The 24485-nt window shown below is 42.1% G+C and overlaps 1 protein-coding gene across 1 annotated transcript in view; it reads right to left on the reverse strand.

Annotated features, from left to right (window-relative positions):
* Positions 1 to 24485, reverse strand: part of ZSWIM8 (zinc finger SWIM-type containing 8) — a 122511-nt gene that overhangs the window by 38124 nt on the left and 59902 nt on the right. The window contains exons 2-9 of the mRNA XM_065407085.1: positions 22689 to 22842; positions 19731 to 19825; positions 9680 to 9852; positions 7741 to 7848; positions 4389 to 4470; positions 3826 to 3946; positions 3180 to 3381; positions 1813 to 1988 (exon numbers count right to left, since the gene is read on the reverse strand). Of these exons, the coding sequence (XP_065263157.1) occupies positions 1813 to 1988; positions 3180 to 3381; positions 3826 to 3946; positions 4389 to 4470; positions 7741 to 7848; positions 9680 to 9852; positions 19731 to 19825; positions 22689 to 22842 (1111 nt within the window). The remainder of the gene's footprint in view (positions 1 to 1812; positions 1989 to 3179; positions 3382 to 3825; positions 3947 to 4388; positions 4471 to 7740; positions 7849 to 9679; positions 9853 to 19730; positions 19826 to 22688; positions 22843 to 24485) is intronic.

Raw genomic sequence — 24485 nt, forward strand, 5'->3', positions numbered from 1 at the left:
TTTGGAATTAATCAGATGACTGGAATGTTAAGATAGACATCCACTATATAGAAGGGAAGAATGATTTGACCCTGCCTTATAAACAACAAAACAACTTTTATGTTTTACTGACTACTTAACATGACTCACATTTTTGTTTGTTTTAAACCTTGTTCCCTACTGTCTTCTCTTTGTGTCTCTGCATATTTTTTTTTCTATTTCAAACTGTAAACTCTCTAGGGGCAGTGATCACAATTTTTTTAATCTCACTGATGTACCCTACAAAGTTATGACCTTACATTAATGTTTAATAATAATTTAGAAGATTAGAAAGTGAACAAAGAGCTAAAAAGCAAATATGCCAAAAAGATCATCCTGGCTTCATTCATTCTGACAAACCGAGAGTTAACTTTTCTTGTTTGTGATCTTTCATAACACACAGACAACGCACTGCATTATATCTTGCCTAATACTGCAAACTGCAAATATTTTATAAAACATGAAATAAGCTATTACATTTTGTAAAACTTAAAGAAGTCTTAACATGAGTCCTGAACACAGCATCTACTATTCAATTTTTGCTAAATGGAGAGGGTAGTCAATTGTGTGCAAGTTAGCAAGGTATTGTGATTTATAAAACCTACAGAAGCATCATGCTTCGTCCCAGAGGCCTGAAGGTACTGGCTGAGGAAACAGGACCACTAGCAATAATTGTCACTACATCTTGGAATACACATGAGGTTGCCCAAGACTGCAGAAAGCAAAATATAGTTCCAAACATTAAAAAAAGATTAAGAATAATGAATAATCTGGGTAAAGAAGAAACCTGTGAAACTACTAAATTGCAAGTTAAAGTACTAAAAAAGCATTACAATGTATGTGTGACATGTGGAGGAATCTAGCACGTTACAGCTACAGATTGATAAAACAAAGCATGCCATACTGAACTGAATAGGCATTTTCAATGTAGAAACAGGGTAGATCGGTGAGGGCAATTTGGGCGCGTTGTTAAACTGGATTTCAGCCAAGCATTTGACAGCACTGTCCAAGCTGCACAGACACTGGAGAAGTATGGTCTGACTAGTATAGTAAGGAGGACTGACTAATAAGAGGCAATGAGTTATCAGTTGTTACATCAGAATGGGGCAGACACAAAAATGGTATCCTGCAGGGGCCAGTATTCTTAAACATACATCAATACCCTAATGAATATACATATATGCAAGTAGGGCTCAAATCCGCAGTCTATACTAAGCTAAAATATACAGCAAGTACAGCAGGATAAACCAAAAATACAGTTGTATCTGGACATCTTTTCCACCTGGCTGATCCAGTGGGAGCTGAAATGTAATGCAAAGCAGTGCAAGATAATTAGCAAAGACTATGTCAGTTATAAACTAGGAACCCCAGAAACCAGTTATGAAGAAGAGGCTGGGTGTTATCACTGAACTGAATCCTTCAGCGCATTGCCATTCCAGAAAATTTTTCTAATCTCTCCTGATGGAGACAGCCCAAGTGCATAACCATACTTGCATGTTAAAAGGAACCACACAGACAAGAGACAAATTATTCACTCTGGAAATCAGGATTAAAAACAAAGAGTAATACTAGCAATTAAAGCTGAAAGTGATTAAGTTTATCTTGGATATTAGAGCCCATCTTGGCCATGAGGATGGACAGCAGAACAGTTTGCCGAATGAGGAAAGTATGATTCAATCACTATACATGTAAGGAAAGAAAGCTAAGAGTGTGTGTGCACCACAGAGCAAATAGTGGGGGTTGGACTGGACTCTTTAAGGAATCCATTAAAGATTATCAGATCCTGGTGCTCACCTCTGTGGGCTGATAGTTGGGTCTAGGACAGCCAGCCTCCAGAGAACCACCATCTCATCACACATGCTGGCACAGGCATGAGCAGCCACTTCTGACTGACCATTACTGCGGCCAGTGTGCCCGCTAGCGCTGCTGTGGGATGCAGATGTTCGCACGCTGTACCACCAACCCGTTATCTGCAGAAGAAGATACATTCAATGCAGCTGTGCCCAAACATCTGATTCCCGAGTCCCACCCACTCCACATTTGCACAGGCTGGAGGACCTGAATTCTGGAAGTAAATCGTAAATGACGATCAGGAATACTAAATTCTGTTGCTAGGCATGCAATGCCTTGTTTTTTATTTCTTTCTAAATGAATTATGGGCATTAAAGCAGAGGCACACAAAGAAGGGACCCATAGAAACATAGGGCTGGATGGAACCTCACACAAGAGTGAAAACAAGAGCAGAATGACTGGAGATGGGGAAAAGAGCTATAAAAATATACTCTGCAGTACAATAGAGGCAAATCCAGCACACTGGTAGTGACTAAAGTTACCACCACCTGGTTGCAGTTGAGTGACATATGTGAAATGAATTTTGTAGGCTCAGTCTGGTTGTGAAAGAACAGATGCCTAGATAATATCCACTCTCACAAATGGTTCTCCTCTTAGCTGCATCATCAGAAAGAGCAAGGACTGAATGGGCCTGGAGAGAGAAACCTTTGATTTTCCTACTCCAACTAAGGTAGAGGCATATGATAGGGTAAGGGGGAGAGAAGCATGCACTGAAGAAACGCATGGTTACACCTGCATTGTGGAGTGACAACCTCAGTGTCTAGGATTGCCAAAATGAACCTTTTCCCTACCACTAAATTCACACAAAATTGTTGTTATTGTTATTACTATTGTTAACAGATTTAAAGTAAAGGCTCAAAGCTTCCAAAAGCTATTTTCTACTAAATAACTGAAGAGTCTGAAATTGTGCCATCCAACATATCCCTTAAAGTCAATGCAAAAGTAATGGTCATAGCAGATGGACTTTGTTTTGGAAAAATCAACAGAGTAAACTGCACTGACTGGACAGAAGAGGCACAGGCAAGCGATGACAAAAAGGATTTAAAACCACATATCAGTGTTAATACAAATACACACATATGACATCATCATGGGATGCAATGGAGTTGTGAGCATCACCGATCCAGCACCCAAAGTCAGACCACAAAAGCTCACTGAAGAGCAGTTCATTTTGGAGGGAATGTGCCTCTCCCACAATGCACATAAAGACTGTAAATTTTTCAAGCCATGAATTCTAACAGCATTGAACAGTCATCACCATTGACTGGTTCCCCAGTGACTGATCTGCTTCCCCAGGAGGGACTGAATACCTGCTCATAGGTCAGACACTGGTCAGTCAGGATCTCCAGCAGAGGGGCCGCATTGCTGTCTCTTCTCTTGAACATCTCCCGAACAATAGAGAGCAGGTTCCAGATCCCCTCAGGCTCTCTCCCTCTCAGGGGACGCAGGAGACATGCCCACTCGGCAGCAGCTGGTGGCTCCGTGGAGGAGAGGTACATAGAGTTCACATCACTGAGAGAGTGAAAGGGGAGGGAGTACAGGAATGAAGACAAGACAGAGCACAGCAGCACAAAAATAGATTCTGGGCCATCAAATATTTGCAGCTTGAGAAGGGCTTTGACAAATGTGTATCACTTAAGAGTAAGCATACAGGAGTCAGACAGGAACAGGCAAGTTATATATATATACACAAGTTGTGAAAAGACTAAATGAGTGCTAGAGAGGGTTTTTATCTACTGAGACTCAACATTGCAACAGACATGCACAGACAGAGAACATTACCTGGGAGAGTGACCCCACAATTAAGCATCCTTAGTTTCATGGCACGATGCTCACTTATACACCATACAGTCCATGTAGAAGCAAAGGAGAGCACTCCCATGGACTCTGAGTCCATGTTCCGCAACCCTTTGTAGGCAGGGATACAGTCCTTACTCTGAAGATGACGCAGTTTACCTGAAGACAACAGGAGAGGGCCCACAGAATTTGTGAAGGGTTTTCTTTATGTTGTCACTTAAAGTAGATTCATCCAGGTACCAGGTGCTTTGGTCTGAGGCTGAGGGACCAGCAGTGGGATCTTGAGAAAGAACATACACAGTTTGCAGGTGTCGGAGAGATGCAGTCTACACCCCACAACCCAAGAGATTGCAGGCCGCATATAAGCAATGCACCTTAACTTCATCCCTTCCAGAAAGCAAGTCTCAGAACTGTTCATGGGGCCTGGAAACATAGTGCAGTCATTGCACAATGGGTTAATGGAAAATATCTTCCATTGAAAATAGCCAAGCTGTGCAGTATCTAAAGATTCCACACCATGCCTTCTCATCAGTCTGCAGCACCAGCAGTTCCCTCCAGCAACTCTGTTTACACATATACTTATCCCCTTTCCTCGTCTTCCCACAGCAATCTCAGGAGCAGTGTCCCAGTAATTCAGTAACATCACCCAAGGGAGAAATATCTGCTCCCATCCTTGAGGCAGATAACAGAGAATCAGATCAGATAAAAACTATCCAAATTACCTGGGGCTCCACACACTGTGTTGATGGCAGTGGATTGAGATGATAACAGCTCATCCAGTAGGCGCTGAGCAGTAGGAAGAATCTAAAACACAAGAGAAACATGTTGAATGTGACTTGAAAGTAAATCTGCATGTCTTGCCTTGTCATAAGAAACCAAGAAGCTACTCTGATTTTCATTATTGTTACTGAGGAACTGTTGGCTTGTCAGAGCAGTTTAAAAACAATTAAATACACGTTACCCTTTAAGGCTCCTTTCCTTGTTTTCAACCCAGAGGTCCCTGCATGCCGGACATGTGTAATAGCCCTTTTAAAAAACAGGAGAGTGGAGGGAACGCCATGTGCTATTGCTGATACCATAGTATAACCCTAGTCATTCCACTTTTTCACCTTTCTTCTTTTTAATGTAAACCTTTATGCAAAGTTTGCATCATAGAATTTGCATCCTAACAGGTAAACCAAAGCAACACAGAAAGGAGTGGCTGATCAAACCTTCTGGGGGAGAGTGGGAGACAGCAGTAAAATTCCAAGCTTCTCTTTTGAGTGGCTGAAGTTGAGAGGTCACCACCACCATTTTCTTGTACCCACTATATATGGTTCCATTTCTTATCCCAACTCGTTCCCTAAGAAGCTGAATAGCACTGTCTCCAGGTGATTTGGAGCTTTAAATCCTAGGTTTAGTCCGGCCTTCCTAGGAGCCACAATGCAGGGAGGAAGTCTGGCTTTCCTGATTTTCAAACTAGTACAGGGCTGCAGTCTTGGATCCATTTGTTACCAGGATTCATGCTCACAATAAGCACAATGGATTATGAAGATAACTCAGACTTAAGAGTGATACAACAGAGGGTCAAAGACAGGCCTCCTCTCTCAACCCACCCCCACTTTGCATAGCAAAATGCTGGGGTAAAGGTGATCATGTACATGAGACTAAAGCATAAAATACTCACTGCACACCCTCCTACACAGTCAGGAATTTATGAACAATATGGGCCGATCTTCACTTATAAACAGACTGAAGGAAAACAATACCCAGAACTGTTCAGTGGGGACATTTCGTGTCTATGAGGCACCTGGAGAAACAGGCTAGGCATTAGGCGGCTCTTGCAGCTTTCCCATTACTATATTTTGCAAGATGCAGAGAGGTGAGAAATCCAAGAGGTGAGAGATCACTTGCTAAGACAACCTCACACATTGAAGGCTGCAGCACTGAGGAATTGCAGCAGGAAGGGAATACTCACTACACGCAACAAGTGCCTGAGGGAGCAATACCTCAGCAAAACAAACTTGTGTGCTTAATTGAAATAGGGAGACTGTGTTCCCCAGTGCAAGTAGCCCTCGGAAGGAGAACTGGGTAACAAATTACAAATGCTCGACATCAGGGCTCTCTCTTTTCACAGCATAGACATCATCTTCAGAGAGATTATCTCAAGAACTCTACCTGTTACATTCATGCTCCAGTTGACCACTTCTCTTCCACATTAGTGAGTAAATAGCTTCCCTGTGGCAATATTTCATCAGCTGGAAATAAGGAGAAAAAGCCACCTCATGTGACACTCCAGCTTTCCGTGGACCACCAGTGGTTCACAGAACCGATGTTTTATATCATATACACAAAGTCCTCACAAGCATCCACACTCAAGACACCTTGATCCCCAACACTCTGGGGGCTGCGGGATGAGTTTGGGGCATTCCCTCCCTTATCGAAGGCCCTTTGGGAAGTGAAAATGATCCAAGATTATATTAAACAGATTAAGATAGATTTTCCAATAAAGCCTAAAACTTTCCTGTTGGGCAACATCCCATCAGATCATCTGGTAAAATAGCAATAATTTAATCATCCAGCTGTTCCTGGGGTCACAGCGGGCATGCACTATTGGAGGAGATGATACACCTTCCATTATACCAACCAGACAGCTCATTCATTGCTAAGGAACAACTGACAGCAGCACTACTCGTGTTTCCGGATGCCTTTTTCTAATCACTGCCCAAATACCTAAATCCACAAAATCGGGAGGGGGGCGAGAAAGGCTGGTTCTCTTACATACTCCAGCAGGAAGAAATGTAACTGCTTCTGGTTCACGGTTTATCTACAGCAAAGGGACAGTACCTGTATGTTATGGTCTTTACATTGATGTGATTGCTTTATTTTTTGCTCCTAAGCAGTTTAATACTTTTGGTGGTTGGGGTCTTACTTACATTGTTCTTATTAAAGTTCCATGAGTTACTAAAGGTGCTTTGTGCACATTTTGAGTGTCCTAACCCCTAGTGGAAATAAGCTGTGCACCCACTGTGCACTGAATGCACATACATTCAAAAATAGAGGAAGCAGGGGGATTGAGAGGCTTTTCCAGGTTAGCAACCCTTACTCTCAGTTCAAACTTTTCAAGACCTCCTTATATTTACTATAAAAGTAAGAATAAAAAAATATATCACCAACAACAATAAGCCTATGTAATTTGCGTGCGTTTCAAGAGGCAGACAGACAACACTTGGCCTTGAAGGGTAAGGGTGTGTGCGGGAGTGAGATTTTCTTTGCCAGCTGTACTAAAATTTTCAACCCTTCTCAGCTCCTGACCCACTGGTTAAGAAATACCAGCTTACGTAAAAACCTTACATCTCATCCTCGCTGGTTTGAATGCAGCCCAGGCTGGTAGAGACCAAAAGTTATTATGATCCAATGACTGTTCAGCAGCCTGTGTGAAAGTACGGTGATATCCGCATCACAAAGTCCATCATAGTTGTCTCTCTGCTTTGCAAGCCTCAGCAGAGATGGCAAGATTGAACAGCTCAGAATCAGAAACTGAACTATCCTTTCACCCTTACAGGTGAGGTGGCCTCTTTAGATTAGGGCTGAAACACTGGTGAGGCAGGGTGGGGAATCCTTCACTGCCGCTGGCCATGCTGTATATGTTCTGTAGACAGTTCTCAGGGCTGTCAAATCAGGCAGCTTTCATCAGCACTAAATTTATACACAATAAAGAGGCAACAAACACTGAATTGTACTTTGAACACTATGCCCTTCCCCCTTGTTAATTTCTTTTGTTTTGGCAGATGTATGATCTTCATAACCAAGAGCTACGCACCTGTTTATGCCCATGTGATATCCAATTTCTTGAGATGACTAAGCATCACTCTCCTCTCCCCTTTTAGGACTCAATTCTAATCCTTTACCGGACAACAAATAACTATTAAACCATGTGGTAAACAACAAAAGAAAGCCTCCCCAGTTATTAGAAAGTGATCAGATACAGTAATTGGCTGTTTGGGAAGGAAAACATTACACACAGAGATCAAAGCAACCCAGGAGGATCTCAGTTTAACAGGGTTCCATTGGTATAGAATTGTCTCCACTTACCTGTTGTGGGAGTTCACTGATCAGGTACTGAGCAAATTTCTGTAGCTGATCTCTCTGCAGCCGAGACAAGGACTCTGAAACAGGTGCTCGCAAACATACTGCAGATGCCTGGAGAGAGAGAGGAGAGGAGATGTAAGAGTACTATTGTCAACAAGGTCAGACAGAACTAAGCCCTGTCCACCAGATGATTGAATCAGTGCTAGTAACAGCCATGTTTAAGCACAGGTGTTTCCAGCAGGGTCCTAGCACAGGTTCCTGGCTCTATGTGGATATGGATTTTTCTTGTAATCATGTAAGATAATGCTATAGCCTAAACTCAAACCATCTATGGCTTGGTTTTATAGAACCTGTTTTTAAGAAAAGGATCCTTGTCATGGAAATTCTGCTAACAGCTGTGCATAAGCTCTGTTGTTGCTAGCAGTTGCACAAACACTGGCAGAGAATTCACAAACAAACCTCAAAAACAGGCCATTATTTTTTAGCTTTTGGCAAAGGAAACAGCTCTGTGGATCACCACTCATTCCACTTACACTGTTAGATGCTTATTCGTTCTAATTCTAAATTCAGTTTCTCTTCATTAGAGGCTTTTAAAAAAATATATTAGAGCCAGCAAAAGCCAATTCTATAAATTCTTTCACTGTGCAGAACAAGATCTCCCAGCAGAAGCCACCTAAATGTAAACTGGAATAAAGCAAGAGCATTTCAATGAGTAAGATAGCATTGATAATTGGTTTAGTTCTGAATCTGAGTATGTCTGCATATAGCAATACCCTTTACATGCAGCTTCCTGTTTGCACTCAGTGAATGCAAACACCACAATGCTCTCAATAATAAGCAATGCCTTTCTGGTGGGAGAGATGCTGGTTTGCTTTTGTCACACAGGGGGCTCCAAACCTTCTTTTACCTAATGCTGTGAATCAGGAAAGCTGCTGCCTACTCTCAGCCTCCCACACCAACTTTTCAATGGAGAAACCATTTCAGAGCAGAAATTGGGTTTAAAATACTCAGCTGCCACCTGGAGACTAAAGGCAGCAAGTATCAGTTTAAGCTCATGATGATTATCCATTGTGAAATACCACTGAAACTATTAGTGAATTTCAACAGGTAATTAGCATCTATTTATGTATTTAGAGAGCCTGGGATTGATTAAAAACCACTATGGACCGTAATTGCTCCATGGCAATGCAGAATCTTCTTTTCCTTTCCACAATCAAATCCCTCCTTAAAATGTATTTCTGCAAAGCTTCTCAAAAACAATCCACTAAGCAGATAAATCTGCAACAAAAGACTAGACCCTCCACGTGTATATTTTGTGTGTCTTAACATTATATTCTGCCCGTTTTCAACTGGAGCACCTTGGGGCAAGGAGTGCCTCTTCACTAGGTTTGTACATTGCCATGCATATGGCTGGCACTAATAAAAAAATCAAGACTCACACTTTGGGTGTCAGATTGGCAGGGAGCAGACACCCTACCCACAGCATGTTAAATGAGTGAGTGCATACGAAGACCGAGATTGACTGAAATGCAACTCAGGATGATTGAACAGCACAATAGCTTTCAAATCCCAAGAAATCCCATGCTTGTAAAGACTTCCAGCACAAGATTTACTCCACTGCTGACCCTTGCAGGTTGAAGGAAGAAACATTAGGGAAACATTAAATAGGGCAGAGTGGGATATCTTATCTAATCACAGTGGGATGCACAGTATCAACTTTAGAGTCAAACTGTGAATGCATAGGGCCTGCATTACCATACAAAGACTCCAGTCTCAAAAGCTTCATGACTCACAACTGTCATGCCATTAGATAAGGAACAGTCAAGAATAACTTCACTAGAGAGAACTAAGCAGGGGTCACATTATGGAGCTTCTATCCAAAGCCCCTATGTCATTACAGGAAGGTACATAGAAAATGACAGAATTGTATTTAAAGGCCTACGTTGTGTATCCGGAAGAGACAGAGGGCCACGACATGGGCACACCACTTGGCCCCGGCTCCACAGGTACAGCTGCACGAGGTGATCCTGCATCGATCAAACATCACTGCCACGTTGTATGCACCTTTTGGTGGCACCATCTGCGGAGGTACCACTGTGGCACTCAGGTGGAAACCTGTTGGAGAATAGGCCAAAGTTACTGTCCCCTGCGCATCAGTGTGTGACACTGTGCAGAATGGAAAGGAACACTTGTGCACGTGCACTTTATGCATCCGAAGAAGTGGGTTGTAGCTCACGAAAGCTTATGCTCTAATAAATTTGTTAGTCTCTAAGGTGCCACAAGTACTCCTGTTATTTTTGCGGATACAGACTAACACGGCTGCTACTCTGAAACCTGTCACTTTAACATTGTACTTTAATGTTAAACAGTAAAGTTCTTCTGATTATTAGAACAATCACACTGGGACAGCAACTTGTTAAATCTCCAGCACTGGGCTCTTCCCATTTGGCTGATGTCAGATGTATATCACATTTTAGAAGCAAGCCATCTACACCTTGCAAGAGATTCAGAAATACCAGTTTTAATCTAAAATGTTAATCTATAGTCAAGGAAAGCCATGCAAGCTTGCACGAAAAATTGTGGAACCTTTATCAGCAGAGATGTTCAAGGCTGGACTAGACACCTGCATTAGGCATGGTTTAGGATGACTTAATTCAGTCCTGCTATATTGAAGATGAATCGGCTAGATGAACCCTCAGATGCTACTGCCAAACCAAATGATTCTAAGAAAAAACTTCTAACCAGATCAACTTTCAGAATGCTGAAATGAGTAAAATAGGGCAGCTCTGTGTTATGCATGAGCACCTGTTAGCACTTATTCCACTACAGAAACCACCAACAAGCCAGGAATTATTGCTCCAGAAGGAGTAAAGGTAAGTCCATGCCTCCTTGTGATTTTGTAGATATCCTATTTTTATAACTTGTATTCTCTGGCACTAAAGCATCTTCTTGTATGAAACTAAAATAAATGGTAAAGAGAAATTCCAGTGACCCTTTTAAAAAGAAACCAATCCAATTATTCCATGAGAAAACATTGAATTCCTTCTATTACATATTTACTAGGGATGTTAAGCAATTAAAAAAATTAATCGCAATTAATCGTGCGATTAATCACATTGTTAAACAATAATAGAATTATTTAAATAATTTTTGATGTTTTCTACATTTTCAAATATATTGATTTCAATTACAACACAGAATACAAAGTGTACAGTGCTCACTTTATATTTATTTTTGCTTACAAATATTTGCACTGTAAAAAACAAAAAAAAATAGTATTTTTCAATTCACCTAATACAAAGTACTGTAGTGTAATCAATGTAAAACTTTAGATCCTACAAGTCCACTCAGTCCTATTTCTTGTTCAGCCAATCGCTCAGACAAACAAGTTTGTTTACATTTGCAGGAGATAATGCTGCCTGCTTCTTGTTCAGAATGTCACCTGAAAGTGAGAACAGACGTTCACATGGCACTGTTGCAAGATATTTACATGTCAGATGCGCTAAAGATTCATATGTTCCTTCATGCTTCAACCACCATTCCAGAGGACATGCTTCCATACTGATGATGGGCTCTGTTCGATTACAATCCAAAGCACTGCGGACCGATGCATGTTCCTTTTCATCATCGAAGTCTGATACCATCAGCAGAAGGTTGATTTTCTTTTTTGGTGGTTTGGGTTCTGTAGTTTCCGCATTGGAGTGTTGCTCTTTTAAGACTTCTGACAGCATGCACCACACCTCATCCCTCTCAGATTTTGGAAGGTACTTCAGATTCTTAAACCTTGCGTCGAGTGCTGTAGCTATCTTTAGAAATCTCACTTTGGTACCTTCTTTGCATTTTGTGAAATCTGCAGTGAAAGTGTTCTTAAAAGGAACAACATGTGCCGAGTCATCATCCGAGACTGCCATAACATGAAATATATGGCAGAATGTGGGCAAAAAAGAGCCAGAGACATACAATTCTCCCCTCCAAGTAGTTCAGTCACAAATTTAATTAATGCATTATTTTTTTAACAAGCGTCATCAGCATGGAAGCATGTCCTCTGGAATGGTGGTTGACGCATGAAGGGACATATGAATGTTTAGCATATCTGGCACATAAATACCTTGCAATGCTAGCTACAAAAATCCCATGCGGACGCCTGTTCTCACTTTATGGTGACATTGTAAATGTAGGCAGCAGTATCTCCCGTAAATGTAAACAAACTTGTTTTTCTTAGCGATTAGCTGAACAAGAAGTAGGACTGACTGGACTTGTAGGCTCTAAAGTTTTACAATGTTTTGTTTTTGAGTGCAGTTATGTAACAAAAAAAAATCTACATTTGTAAATTGCACTTTCACAACAAAGAGATTGCACTACAGTACTTGTATGAGGTGAACTGAAAAATACTATCTTTTGTTTATCATTTTTACAGTGCAAATATTTGTAATCAAAAATAATATAAAGTGAGCACTGTACACGTTGTATTCTGTGTTGTAATTGAAATCAATATATTTGAAAATGTAGAAAACATCCAAAAAATTTAATACATTTAATTGGTATTCTATTGTTTAACAGTGCGATTAAAACTGCGATTAATCGCGATTAATTTTTTTGAGTTAATCGTGTGAGTTAACTGCGATTAATCAACAGCCCTAATATTTACGTTCAGGAAGGCTGGAAAAACCTCACTGTCCCTTGGCTTCAGGAATAACTACTACATACAGTGCATACACATTCTCTTCATAAGGCAACTTCCTCTACAAATACTGGTTACTCACTGAGACATTTTAAATGCCAGGAGCAGGAAAAAGCTAACAAAGCATGCCAATCCTTTTCAAAAGTCTCTCGAAGACCTCTGTCATCTGGACATATCCCTTTTTAGCAATGAATATCAGTCCCAACTCCTTTAATGTAGCCTCAATTAAATTCCTCAGACTTGGTATCTGTGCTCTTTTCTGCTGCACCACCTCCAAAATAATAATATTCAGCCTTGGAGACTCCGACACACTCACTGCCCTGGGATGACAAAAAAATTGTATTTTTGGACAGGTATGTAAAATTGTTCTCCCAGAAGCATCACAGTCAGGGTGGGCAAGCAGACTGCACACCCAGGCTACTGAAATTTTATAATGATTTACAAGACTGCTATAATCACTGCACACAATATTCTCTAACCATTCATATACAGTGTAGTACCTCTTGCTTGGTACTTAATCTCTATGCTAATACAAACTTGCTAGTACCTTGTTTATCTTTTTTATTGCTGCTGTGCACTGGGATTCAAATCCTCCTCCTGATCTGCGTGATTAGTGCATTTGAATGCCACCCAATCACTAAAGTGGCAGAAAAATGTGGAACAAAATCAAAATGAAAGGAAGCATTCACCACAAAATTACTGCTCATCACCAGCTACAGGTCTAATTTATGCTCTACATTTGGATGCTACAGCTCAAATAGTCTCTTCACTACTCTAGGAAATATATCAGGGGAGACAACAAAAATTAAGCATGTCACAAGTCTGAGCTGCAGCAATACTCAGCTTATGCATGCTAGGAGAGCCATCAGAAGAATTCCAGAGAACAAGGACGGAGGGACATGGTGACACCTTGATGTCAAGAGCTTGTAGTGACATTTTGTGTGTATATGAAGAAAGATCACTTACAGAAGTTTGGGGAGGGGAGAATGGTTCTAATAGCAAAGGAGGAGGAAAGTCCTGTAGTATCTTCAACATTCAATAGCCATTTCAGAGATCAATCTTATTGTACCCATCCGTTTGCTTAGAAGATCACACTGCATCATAATTGCGATTTCTCCCCTCTCTGCTGGAAAGCATGGGGAGAAGCATGCCCACTGCACACCTGGTTGAGCTGGTCACCTTTTAGAAGGCTGTAGAAACACAAAGAACCGTCTCTCTCCCTCTTGCTCTCCACTTTACCCCTATATTTGTCAATATGCCATTTTTCTACACATCCCCAGAAGAGCACATTACAAGGAGCTATATACTCGTATAGATTCATAACTTCCAAAATCAGGTACAAGAAACTGGAGGTTATCTGCCATCCCCGCAAAAATGCAATGGCTCCAGAAAGCTAGTTATGAGGGAAAGTGCGTAAGTGTTCAGTCAACAAGTATGAATATCATGTGGCATTTTTTGAGTTTGACACCAAAGAGGATCATTATGAATATCTAAACACCAAACCCTTGAGTTTCTTTCAAATTTGACAGCTAAGAAGGCGTGATCCTCACTGGCAGAACACTCCACACTAATGTTTCTTAGCTCTATCTAAGGCATCTTAACCCAGACCACTAGAGTTGTTAAACTGATGTCTTATGTATATAGCGTCTATTCCTTCACAGTAAAGTTGCCATTTTGCTGACTGGTGTTGCTGAGGTTCTATTTGTCCCATAGACTCAAGTCAGAAAGGCAGAAGTTTGGAAAGTTACAAGCAAGTGAAAACAGGATTAGAAAGGAAGCATTCATGCCACCTAGCAGTCAGTGCTGCTGTCATTACTGCGTTATGAATGTATCTCTTTACAAGCAAAATGAGGTGAACAGACTGCTTTCAAGTATGGTTTTTTTTCCCATCTTGTAACATGGCAACAATGGGAAGTGCCACTATGAATATGATAAATATGTTGTGTGGGAAGGTAACTTCTTTGTCTCACCAGACTTAGCACTTCCCCCTCTGGCCGTGGCGGGCCTGGGGTAAATCAGCCCCACTCTGGGCAGTGTTTGTCTTCCCTCTTCTGTGCTCCTTTGGCCGTATTTTCAGGGTAGGCCTCGGGGTCGGCCTACAGGGTGATCCGCCACGAAACAAAAAGGAAACTGTCTCACAAACACAAAAACAAAGGGGGATACCTTTCCCTGCCTTGTCAGTGGGGCAGGGTGTTGTCTATTGCTTGCCTAGGGGTGTCAGTCCTTCCCCTAGCAGACACTCAGGTTTGGTTTCCTCTATGGGAAGGAGCACAGCCTCTCATCCTGGAGAAGCCTATTTCCCCGCTGCCATTAGCCTGTATCTCTCTCTCTCTCCCACCTGCTCTCACCAGAGGAAGCGTTTTAAAAGGTCTCGGGCAGCTCTTAATTAGATTCAGGTGTCCCTAAACTGAGGTAACCCCTTCTCAGCTTGTAGGAAAAGGGGCCTTTAACATTCTAGGGCGAAGATTACCTCAAGCGGGTCTTACAGGAGGTAATGTTACCACCCCCCGGGCCCTCTAGACCTTTTCCTCTGGCCCCTGTCCCATAAGCCCCCCCGTCCGTCCCCACTGTATGCCTCGAGCCGGCTGCACGACCTGCAACCGGTTTGCTTCAGAACTGCGCCAAGGGCACATCTGTACACGCTCATGCTCCATACTCTCCATCGCCTCACTCTCGTGTCCTGCCCCGACACTAAGTGACGGAACCTGTTGCCACATAGTTAGGGTGAGGAACCCCGTTGGGCCAGCCTGTATTCTAACCTAGTCCCATGGGGATATCAGCTGGCGGCTCCTTCACGGAGTTGTGAAAATGGGCATGTACTTGGTGCGGTTCACCTCCATCCCTGACGCCTGTCCCTTTTGCAGCATGAGGGAGACCCTGAGCATGCCTATCTTGAATGCGCCAGGTTACAGCCCCTATTCCGGCTTCTCCTGGACCTCCTTTTATGTTTTTGGCTACACTTCTCCCCCCCACCTCTTTATATACGCACACTCTATCTGTGGCCCCACAAAGTTGCAGGACCTGCTAGTCAACCTCCTCTTCGCGATGGCCAAAGTGGCTATCTATAAAACCAGGGAGAGAATGTTGGCTGAGGGGGTTCTCTACAACTGTGGGGCCTATTTCCAGTCCTCCCTGCGTTCATGTCTCCGGGCAGAATCCGCTGGCTTCCTTGACACCTTTGAGGAACCGTGGGCACTGTCCGGGATTCTCTGCTTGGTGTCCTCTTTGGGGTCACTAGTTTTGACCCTTTGACCCTCACACCTGTCCTTGTTATTTTTCTGTTGCCCACCATAATTATTTGAGCTCTGGGTTCAGTGGATGCTCCCCATAGGCTGCTCCCTACCTCCTGCAACCTAATATGAGCATCTTCTTGCAGCCCTCTGGCCTGACTTTGTCACAGTTGTTAGATGTGTGGTGAGCTCGCTAAATGATCTGAAAATCAAAAAGGAATCATGCAAAAAGTAGAAACACGGATGGATTGCTAAGGAGGATACAAAAGAATAGCACAAGCATATAGGGACAAAATCAGAAAAACTAAGGCAAAAAAAGGAGTTACATCTAGCAAGGGACATAAAAGGCAATAAAAGTAGTTCTTTAAATGCATTATGAGCAAGAGAAAGAGGAAGGAAAGCATAGGTCCTCTACTTGGTCAGGAAGGAGAACTAATAATTGATAACATCAAGACGGCTGAGGTGTTTAATACCTTCGCTAAAAAGGTTAATGGTGACCAGATACTCAACACAATAAATATTACTCGCTAGTGGGAGGGAACACAAGACAAAATAGGGAAAATAGGGAAAAAACAAGTTAAAGAATATTTAGCTATGTTAGATGTGTTCAAGTCAGCAGGGCCTGATAAAATTCATCTTAGGATACTTAAGGAACTAGCTGAAGCCATCTCAGAACTGTTAGTAATTTCTTTGAGAACTCAAGGAGGATGGATGAAGTCTCAGAGGACTGGAGAAGGGCAATGGAAAACCTATCTTTAAAGAAAGGAACAAAGAGGACCCAGGGAATTATAGATTGGTCAGCTTAATTTTGATACATAGAAAGATACTGGAACAAATTAATAAACAATCCATAAGCACCTAGAGGATAATAGGGTTATAAGGAATGATCGGCATGGGTTTGTCAAGAACAAATCATGCCAAACCAATCTAATTTCCTTCTTTGACAAGGTTACTGGCCTATTGGATAGGAGGTAAGCAATACACTTGATATATCTTGATTTTAGTGAGGCTTTAAGGTGGGTGCATAACTGGTTGAAAGAGGCCCAGTTGCATATAGAGATGAAAAGTCCCTTTACTTTATCTTATGCAGTTTGCCATCCCCCTTTCCCCCTTTTTTAAAGCCTCCCCATCCTCCTCCACTGGCCAAGTTGTTGTATGATATTTACTGGCCTTTGTTAATTTTACATTAAGAACACAAGAATGGCCATACTAGTCAGACCAATGGTTGACTGTGTGCTGTGTGAAGTACTTCCTTTGTTTCATACCTGCTGCCTATTTATTTCATCGAGTGACCCTAGTTGTTATGTTATGACGAAGTGAAGGAATAAATAACACTTGCCTATTTCTTCTCCACAGCATTCGTGATTTTATATACTTCTATATTCCCCCCCCCCCCCCCCGTCATCTCCCTTCTATGCTGAATGGTGCTAGTCTTTCTAATCTCTCCTCATATAGAAACTGTTCCATACTCCTACTCATTTTTGTTGCCCTTCTCTGCCCTTTTCCAATTCTAACTTTTTTTTTTTGAGCGAGGCGACCAGAATGGCATGCAGTATTCAAAGAGTGGGCCTACCATGCATTTATATAGCGGCATTATATTTTCTGTTTTATTATCCATCCCTTTCCTAAAGGTTCCCAACATTGCTCTACACTTCCCTGTTGCCCTTTTATTACTAGAACAAGTTTTGATGGTAGCCTCCCCACCAGGGCCGCCTAGAGCGGGTTAGGGCCCCAGTTAAAAAAATTTGTCGGGCCCCCCAGCAAGGGCGGACCGGGGGGAAGCTGGGCCCCCTTCTGGACCGCCGGGCCCCAGTAAGGCGACGAGAGGGGGGAAGCCGGGACCTGGTAATTTGTACTGGCTTCCCACCCCCCGCACCAGCCCTGCTCCCCACATTAAATACTTTGTCTTTTTCTGTTGTTAGTTTCCCAGGCATTATTGAATTTCAGCCAATTTCGTTTTAACACATTCTGCATTTCTTCGAAGTCCAATAGCTACTGTACGACTCTTTCTTCAGGGCCCTGTCAGCATTTTAGTCCTGATATCAGTGGTTTGTAAGTGCTCTCAAACTTCAACTGAATCATATTTGGCTCGATTCCACTGATTAGCTCGAGATTAGTCACTGACCTGGTTGATAGCCCATATTCTGCGAATATGAGGAAGCACTGCCTCCTTCCCCAGAGCTCCAACTATTGTTATTACAGTCAGTCTTGGACTAGTTGAAATCCCTTAGGAGTGCTGAGCAGTGGCATTTTTACAGGCTGCCTCTATATGCAAAAAACATTGTGATCTACCTTCCAACTTGCCCATGAGGTCTATAGCAGCAGAGGGCCATTAGGGGCTGTTACAATGCCTTTAGGCTGCTAATGGCATCAGGTCTATAAATCTCTTCCAATCCTGCCCGTGCTATTGAGCAATTTATCTAGTGTCTCACAGAGACCGTGGCATGGATGTAGACTAGCTAACAGACTCAACCCAGACAAGTCTGAGTAATGCTTACAGGATAGAGGACACAATCAGGGGAAATGGTGGAAATTATGTCACCTCCCTGACCAATGGGAGTCACCTTCACTGACCCTGTTTCAGTCCATTACTAAGACCCCTGAAGTTGTCCTTGGTTCTGTTAAAACTTCATGCATGTAAGAGATTCTTCCCATGTGGGCTGCACTAAGTGGACATTCCCTAGAATCCTGCCAGATGCCCTGGTCGTTTTCTCAAATCCCTCTTCCTTGCTTCAACACCCAAGGGGCTGTTTGCCATTCTGCTCTGAGTCAGACATCTCAAAGACCATTTTCTTTTCCCCTGCTTTGTGGCTCCCTTTCAATAGGTTGTCAGGCTGATGGTCCTCTGCTTCTTAATCTGTTCATTTCATATCCATCCAGGGCAAAGCATCTGTCAGCAATGGTGAGATTTAACAGCTCCATACAGATTTCCCTTCCTTGTTGCCACCTTCTCCCATCTTCCGCCTCTATACCACATGCATTCAGCTTCCCCAGTTTCTCAACATCTTCAGCAGATGTGTGAGCCACTGTAAGTCCTCCTGCAGCTTACATTTCATGCATGTGTAGCCCTCTCCTGATTTTGCCCATCTTCCAGAAACAGCAACACTAAGGGAATGTCTACTCTCCAATCAGAGGTGTAACTGCATGTGTAGGCACAGTAGCAATGAAACCAGGGAAGTACACATTTTACAAGCCGACTTGGGGAAATGTACTCAAGCGGCTAGTCCATGCTGCCAAGGCTTCATTGCTATCATTATTCGAGCTAGCTAGAGCAAAGGCAGCTCACAAATGTCTACAGTGCTAGACTCAAACCTCTGATTACATTGTAAACATTCCCTTGGTCGTCTGCATCTGAGTGTCTTAGCTCTTTCATTTGCCATTCTAATGTCCTTATTTCTCCTAATTTATTCCTGTCTAAAATCAGTCTGTGGCCAACTAACTTGATATTCCTTCTTGTCTTGCCTATAAAGAGGAGGGTTGTGGTAATTTTTTCCTAGTAAAGAAATGCAACAAATAAGGATTTGCCTTACAGTAACAAGCAGAAGAACAAGATGAGCATAGAGGGGGATGAAAACCAGGTTTTCTTCCCCTTTTGTAGTACAATTACATACATACAGCCCGCACCTGCACACAAGGATTCATCAGAATTGCACATTTCATCTCTGCAATACACTTATTTTACTAGCAGCATGAATTTCATCCTGCCATTAGAAAGCCAGATTATATATTAAGTTACTGATAAAGAAGTAGAATATCATGGAGACAAATGCATTATATGAAAATTCCCCAAGAGATGCTCAGATCTAATTTCAGGGAAGTGCCTGCTTTTCACTCAGTTTTCCACCTGGACTAATGGGGCTCCAAGAAGCAAAGTAACTTGTCCAGAACTCCCAACGCGAAGAAGTGGATGGCTCAGCAGGGAGTTTAAAGCCTACAACAGAGGACCAGTAAACAGAAGCATCCTGGGTTAAACTACAAGAGTCCTTGGGAAAAGAAGGCTCATCTTGAGGCTCTGGTCATACCATTACTCCTTTGTCTGAGATTATAAAATACCTATAGGAGCTCAGATGCAGCATTCTTACCTATCTGCAGAGGGTCTTTGACAGCCCGCATCCGGAACAGCTGCTCCCCCCGCTGGAACTCATCCGCACTGCCATTCGCCAGGCAGGAGTACAACCTAAGCAAAGCAAACATACTTCCCTTTCAAACACAATCTTCACTGGAAAAAAGCAGAGCTGCATCCCATTCCCAACCTACGGGAGCACTAAGTGTTCACTGCTTTGAATTCATAAGGATAGTTTTAGCCAAGAGACATGAAAGGGCGCAAACTGAAATTTGGAGAATTTGTTTAATTGGTTATTTGGGTAGGTGAGGCATAAGAGATGAGTGACTGCAGTAAAGAGTTCTGCCTCCATAGCACCAAAGAGGGAAGATCCATTGTAAGTGGCTCTCTGGTTCTGTATGAGAGAGACAGAGACAGATGCATCATTTAGAAACAGAGTCCAGCTGATGCACCATCAGACCTGGTCATCAGTCTTCCATAGTTGTTGTTCTTTATCTTTTGTTTTTGCTAGGGATTTGGGGTGAGTGGGTAGGAATGTTATTTGATCCCCTCGTCTCGAAAATCTGAAGTTAGTATTTTAAGGTTTGGGCCAGCAATTTAATATTGAACACATCTGAAAAAATATTTGGTTCACAAACTATATGAGCAATTCAAATTAAGCTTTAGATTAAAATCTTAAGATTTTGTTAACGGAATTCTTCACAAAATGTCAAGAGCACTTTGCCTCACTTAAAAACTACATTCATAGCAAATTAAATTTAAAGGGAAATTTATGAACTATTGTTTGTACAGTGCTTTGATCCTGTAAAGAGGAATATATATTTTTATGCAGGCTTAACGCGAATCGACTACACAGATTTTATTTTAAACTTAAAAAAATTCAGCTGGGATGAAGGATGAGAAATTTCATACCTTACTCAAGAATGGTTCTTCAGGGCTGAGGGATGAAATAGGGATTTAGAATGCAACCGCTCTTTCAAATTTATGGTAGTTGTGATGTTGCTCTGGCAAAAAAGCCAGGAAGTCAGTAGTTGCTATTTCAATATTTTGGGCAGTTAATGACTGTCTCCAATTTTGTTAATACAGTGTTCATTATATTTTTTGAACATCTGTACACCATCTTCTTTTTGGGTCTTAAATAAGTTAGGTTTTGTTGAAAGTCATTCTTGCTTCACTTTTAAAGTGGGGTCCATCCTTTTCGGTCATTTTTCTCTAACACCTTATCTACAAAAATCATTAATCGCTGTCTAACTGATCCTGTGAGTAATCACTGACATTTCTAGACATTTTACCAGGATAGCAAGTCATTACCAGAGGCGATTTTTTCCCAGGGAAAATCATGGTTTTTACCTCTTTGGGAAAAACTAGTTAGTCACAGTTTAAGGCATTTTCTATTTTAAAAACTGTTTAGTTAATGAACACCACATTATACTTAGTTTTAGTTACATATTCAAATTGTGGTTACACAAGGCAGCAGTTTCGCAGATTAATTTAGGATTGTACAAATAAAAATAAAACTGCAGTGGGAGCAATATTAATACACAAGTTATACATGTCATGATTCACATTTCAGTATTTAATCATATATAAACAAAAGTCAAAAACATTCGATTGTATGAAAACCACAGTACAGAGTTGTAGGCTTGAAGTATTAATCAATCAGAAGCATGCAGAGTTGCAGATTATCAGTCCAGGTCCATTTGGGCACACAGCATTCTTTAGCATTATTTGATGTAGTGGATAGACCGAGTCTATTCCTTAGTTTTGAATGGATGTATCCAAAGTTTGAAAAAAATTGTTCTATGCTTGCTGGACACTATGCAATCCCCCGCCCCCCCCCCACTTTCCTGGTTCAAACTGGGTTTAAGCAGGTATTTATCGTACCCTGTCCTAAACCAGTTTTTCCCCAGGAAATTGCTAACCCTGCATGTTACCATACAGGCTTTGAAGTTAAACCTTCTTCAGATACTCAGATTAGCTTTACAGGCCCTTTTTCAGTTCCCAGTGTCACTGGTTCCAAATATGTACCATGACTACAGATTCCTTTTTAAGAGACAGTCACCAAAATGCTTAATGAGATTTGCTATCATTGCACCCATTAGGCAAGTTATTGGATGTTTTTTACGGTCATCACATAGTGAAACTAGCTGCCTGTATTCCTCTACAGCTCTACTGTGCACATCTGGGACTCCTCCTCCTGTAGGGACCTTCCCCTGCCTGTGAGAAATGTTTACTTTCATCTAAGTAGTGAAAGGGGGCCCCTTTCTAAAGGAACTCCTGGAGCACTGCTTTACTAGAGGGTTCTGGCTGCACACTGAATGCACACGCTCGCATCCCACAACTGGAGAGATTTATGGGAAATTCCTGAAGAACCACCCGATAGTCAAAATTCCAAAAGAACTGAAAGCAGAAAGTTTATTGATCAAATAACCACCGATATATTTGAAACCATGTAAGAAATCAAACCACTTCTCTGGCCCGCCACCCAGGAGTTCAGTACCTCTCCAATTCTTGAACTGCTATGACTAAGGGTACGTCTACACAACTAGCAGAAGTGAGTCTCAGAGCCTGGGTCTACAGACTTGGGCTCACACTACAGTGTGTCAACATTCAGGCTTGGGCTGGAGCTTGGACTATGATGCCCTAGAGGGGATGGGCTTCAGAGTCCAACCTCCAGACCAAGCCACAACATCTACACAACTGTTTTTAGCGCCAGAGCACAAGCCCAAGTCTTAGTCTCACTGCACCCTGAAAGACCTCCACAGGAATTCATGTCTTTTTCAGAATTTCAGATCTGTTAAATCCTGCCTCTTCAGCAACAGATTCAAACTAGGGAAAAAACCACACAAAATGTGCCTAAGATGCAGGCATTAGAATGGTACCAAGAGAGTGAGGGACCCCAATTTGATCCAGGACTCTCCTGTATTGAGATCAATTTGTTTCAAAGCACAAATGCGACCAGAACAGAATATATTACCTGATGTCCTCCTCGTTCTCTGGGAAGCTCCAGAAGGCGATCCGAAGCTGCAGCTGTTCAGGTACGGGGGGGTAGACTTTCTCCACTACCTCGAATGGAATGTGAAACGCCACCTGCTTCGCAGACAGTTCCACCAGTGGAATCACCAAACCATCTAACAGGACAAGCAATATTAGATACAATTACCCATAGATAGAGCCAAACTAATCAGTGGGTGAAAACAGAAGGAATGGAAGCTACTCCTCTTATTTCTCTCCTCCAATTGGGTTTAGATACAAGGGAGTGGCAGCATAAGACTTTTCTGGAGAGTCACCTGCCAATCCAATGTCTGTTCCCAGTCCCAGGGCACAGGAGTTGCACACTCTTGTGAACCCACCTGCTTGTGTGTGGAGAGTTCTGTTGGCCCAATAAGGCTTCAATGACCCAGATGTTTTGTTACCTGGGTGCGCTGAATCATGCCAGACTTTTTATTGAAAAGGTAAAAAATTACGTCACATATTTCTGTTAGAACCCTGTGGGGAGTATCCTGAAGGTGGTTAGGCTTTTTTTCCATTTACTAGATGAGAAATTGCATGTTTTCATTCTAGTATAACCCAAAAAACAGCACAAGCCCCCTCTGCTGATTCTGAATCAGTTTAACATACCCAAGGCTGCAGAGACTTCACTAATTATACTGGTGGACACGCCTGGCTACGATAGTCAGTGCTACAAAGGGATGCAGATTTTTATTTTAATGTCTGGGGTTCCCCCCACAGGCTCTTCAATGGCCCCAATGAATCCTAATAAGAGGGTTAGTTTCTCTCATATCTAAAAATCCCAATAAGCGAAAACAATATCTTCCCTTCCATCCCCAGAAACTTTAAAATGGAGGAAGGATGAGTTTGTGGCTAAAGCAAAGGAAGGGGAGTCAGGAGACCAAGGTTCTAATCCCAGTTTTGTCAGTCTGTGACCTTGGGCTAATCTTACTTTCCCCAACTATAAAATGGACATATTATTTCCTAATTTACAGGAGCTCTGCAAGGCTAAATTGAAATCTGTAAAGTACTCATAGTTCCACATACTCCAGGAGCCGTACGATTGCATGATACATGTGTCTCATGGTAACCAGAAAGAAGAAACTTTCCAAGGGATTCAGCTGCAATACTCTGCCATCTCATGCTCCTCCTTTCCAGAAAATTGGTAAGGAAAAACTGAATTATGATAGGATTTTGTTTATTCCACACAAAATACCACCAATTGTGACTGGTATTAACTGCAGATACACAGACATTAAGTAGGCACTATTTATTAGTGCAGAGGTTACTTTTAACAGTACCACTGGGAATACGGTACTGCCGAATTTGTCAAGAGCTCCTAGATCACCAGCTTCCCAATCCACACTAATTCCCCTACAGCTCTCCCTCCATCCTCTTCTTTAATCCGAAGAAGTGAATTGGTTATATAACTTAAGATCCCTCCCTTTCACATATCAACCACACCAAAATAATTACTAAACTGGACTACACCCCGTAGCCTGCTTTGCTCTATTCATCTCTGATGGCCTGGCTGGGAACAAAGCCTTTTCTTTTTACAAAATAGCTCCTGAGACTCCAGCCAAAGACTCCTCACAACTGGTGAGCTTGAGCTTTCAGGACCAGACTGTAGACAATGGAGGGAAGACACAGGGGGATGAAATTAGCTGATCTCCAGTCATATTAATCATTCATTAATATTAAAGTGTCCAGCGGTCCCAACCAGGATCAGGGCAGGATTGTGCTGGGCACTTCACAAAGACATCACAAGACAGTCCCTGCCTCA

The sequence above is a fragment of the Emys orbicularis genome, chromosome 7, assembly GCF_028017835.1.
Source record: "Emys orbicularis isolate rEmyOrb1 chromosome 7, rEmyOrb1.hap1, whole genome shotgun sequence".
NCBI lineage: Eukaryota > Metazoa > Chordata > Testudines > Emydidae > Emys > Emys orbicularis.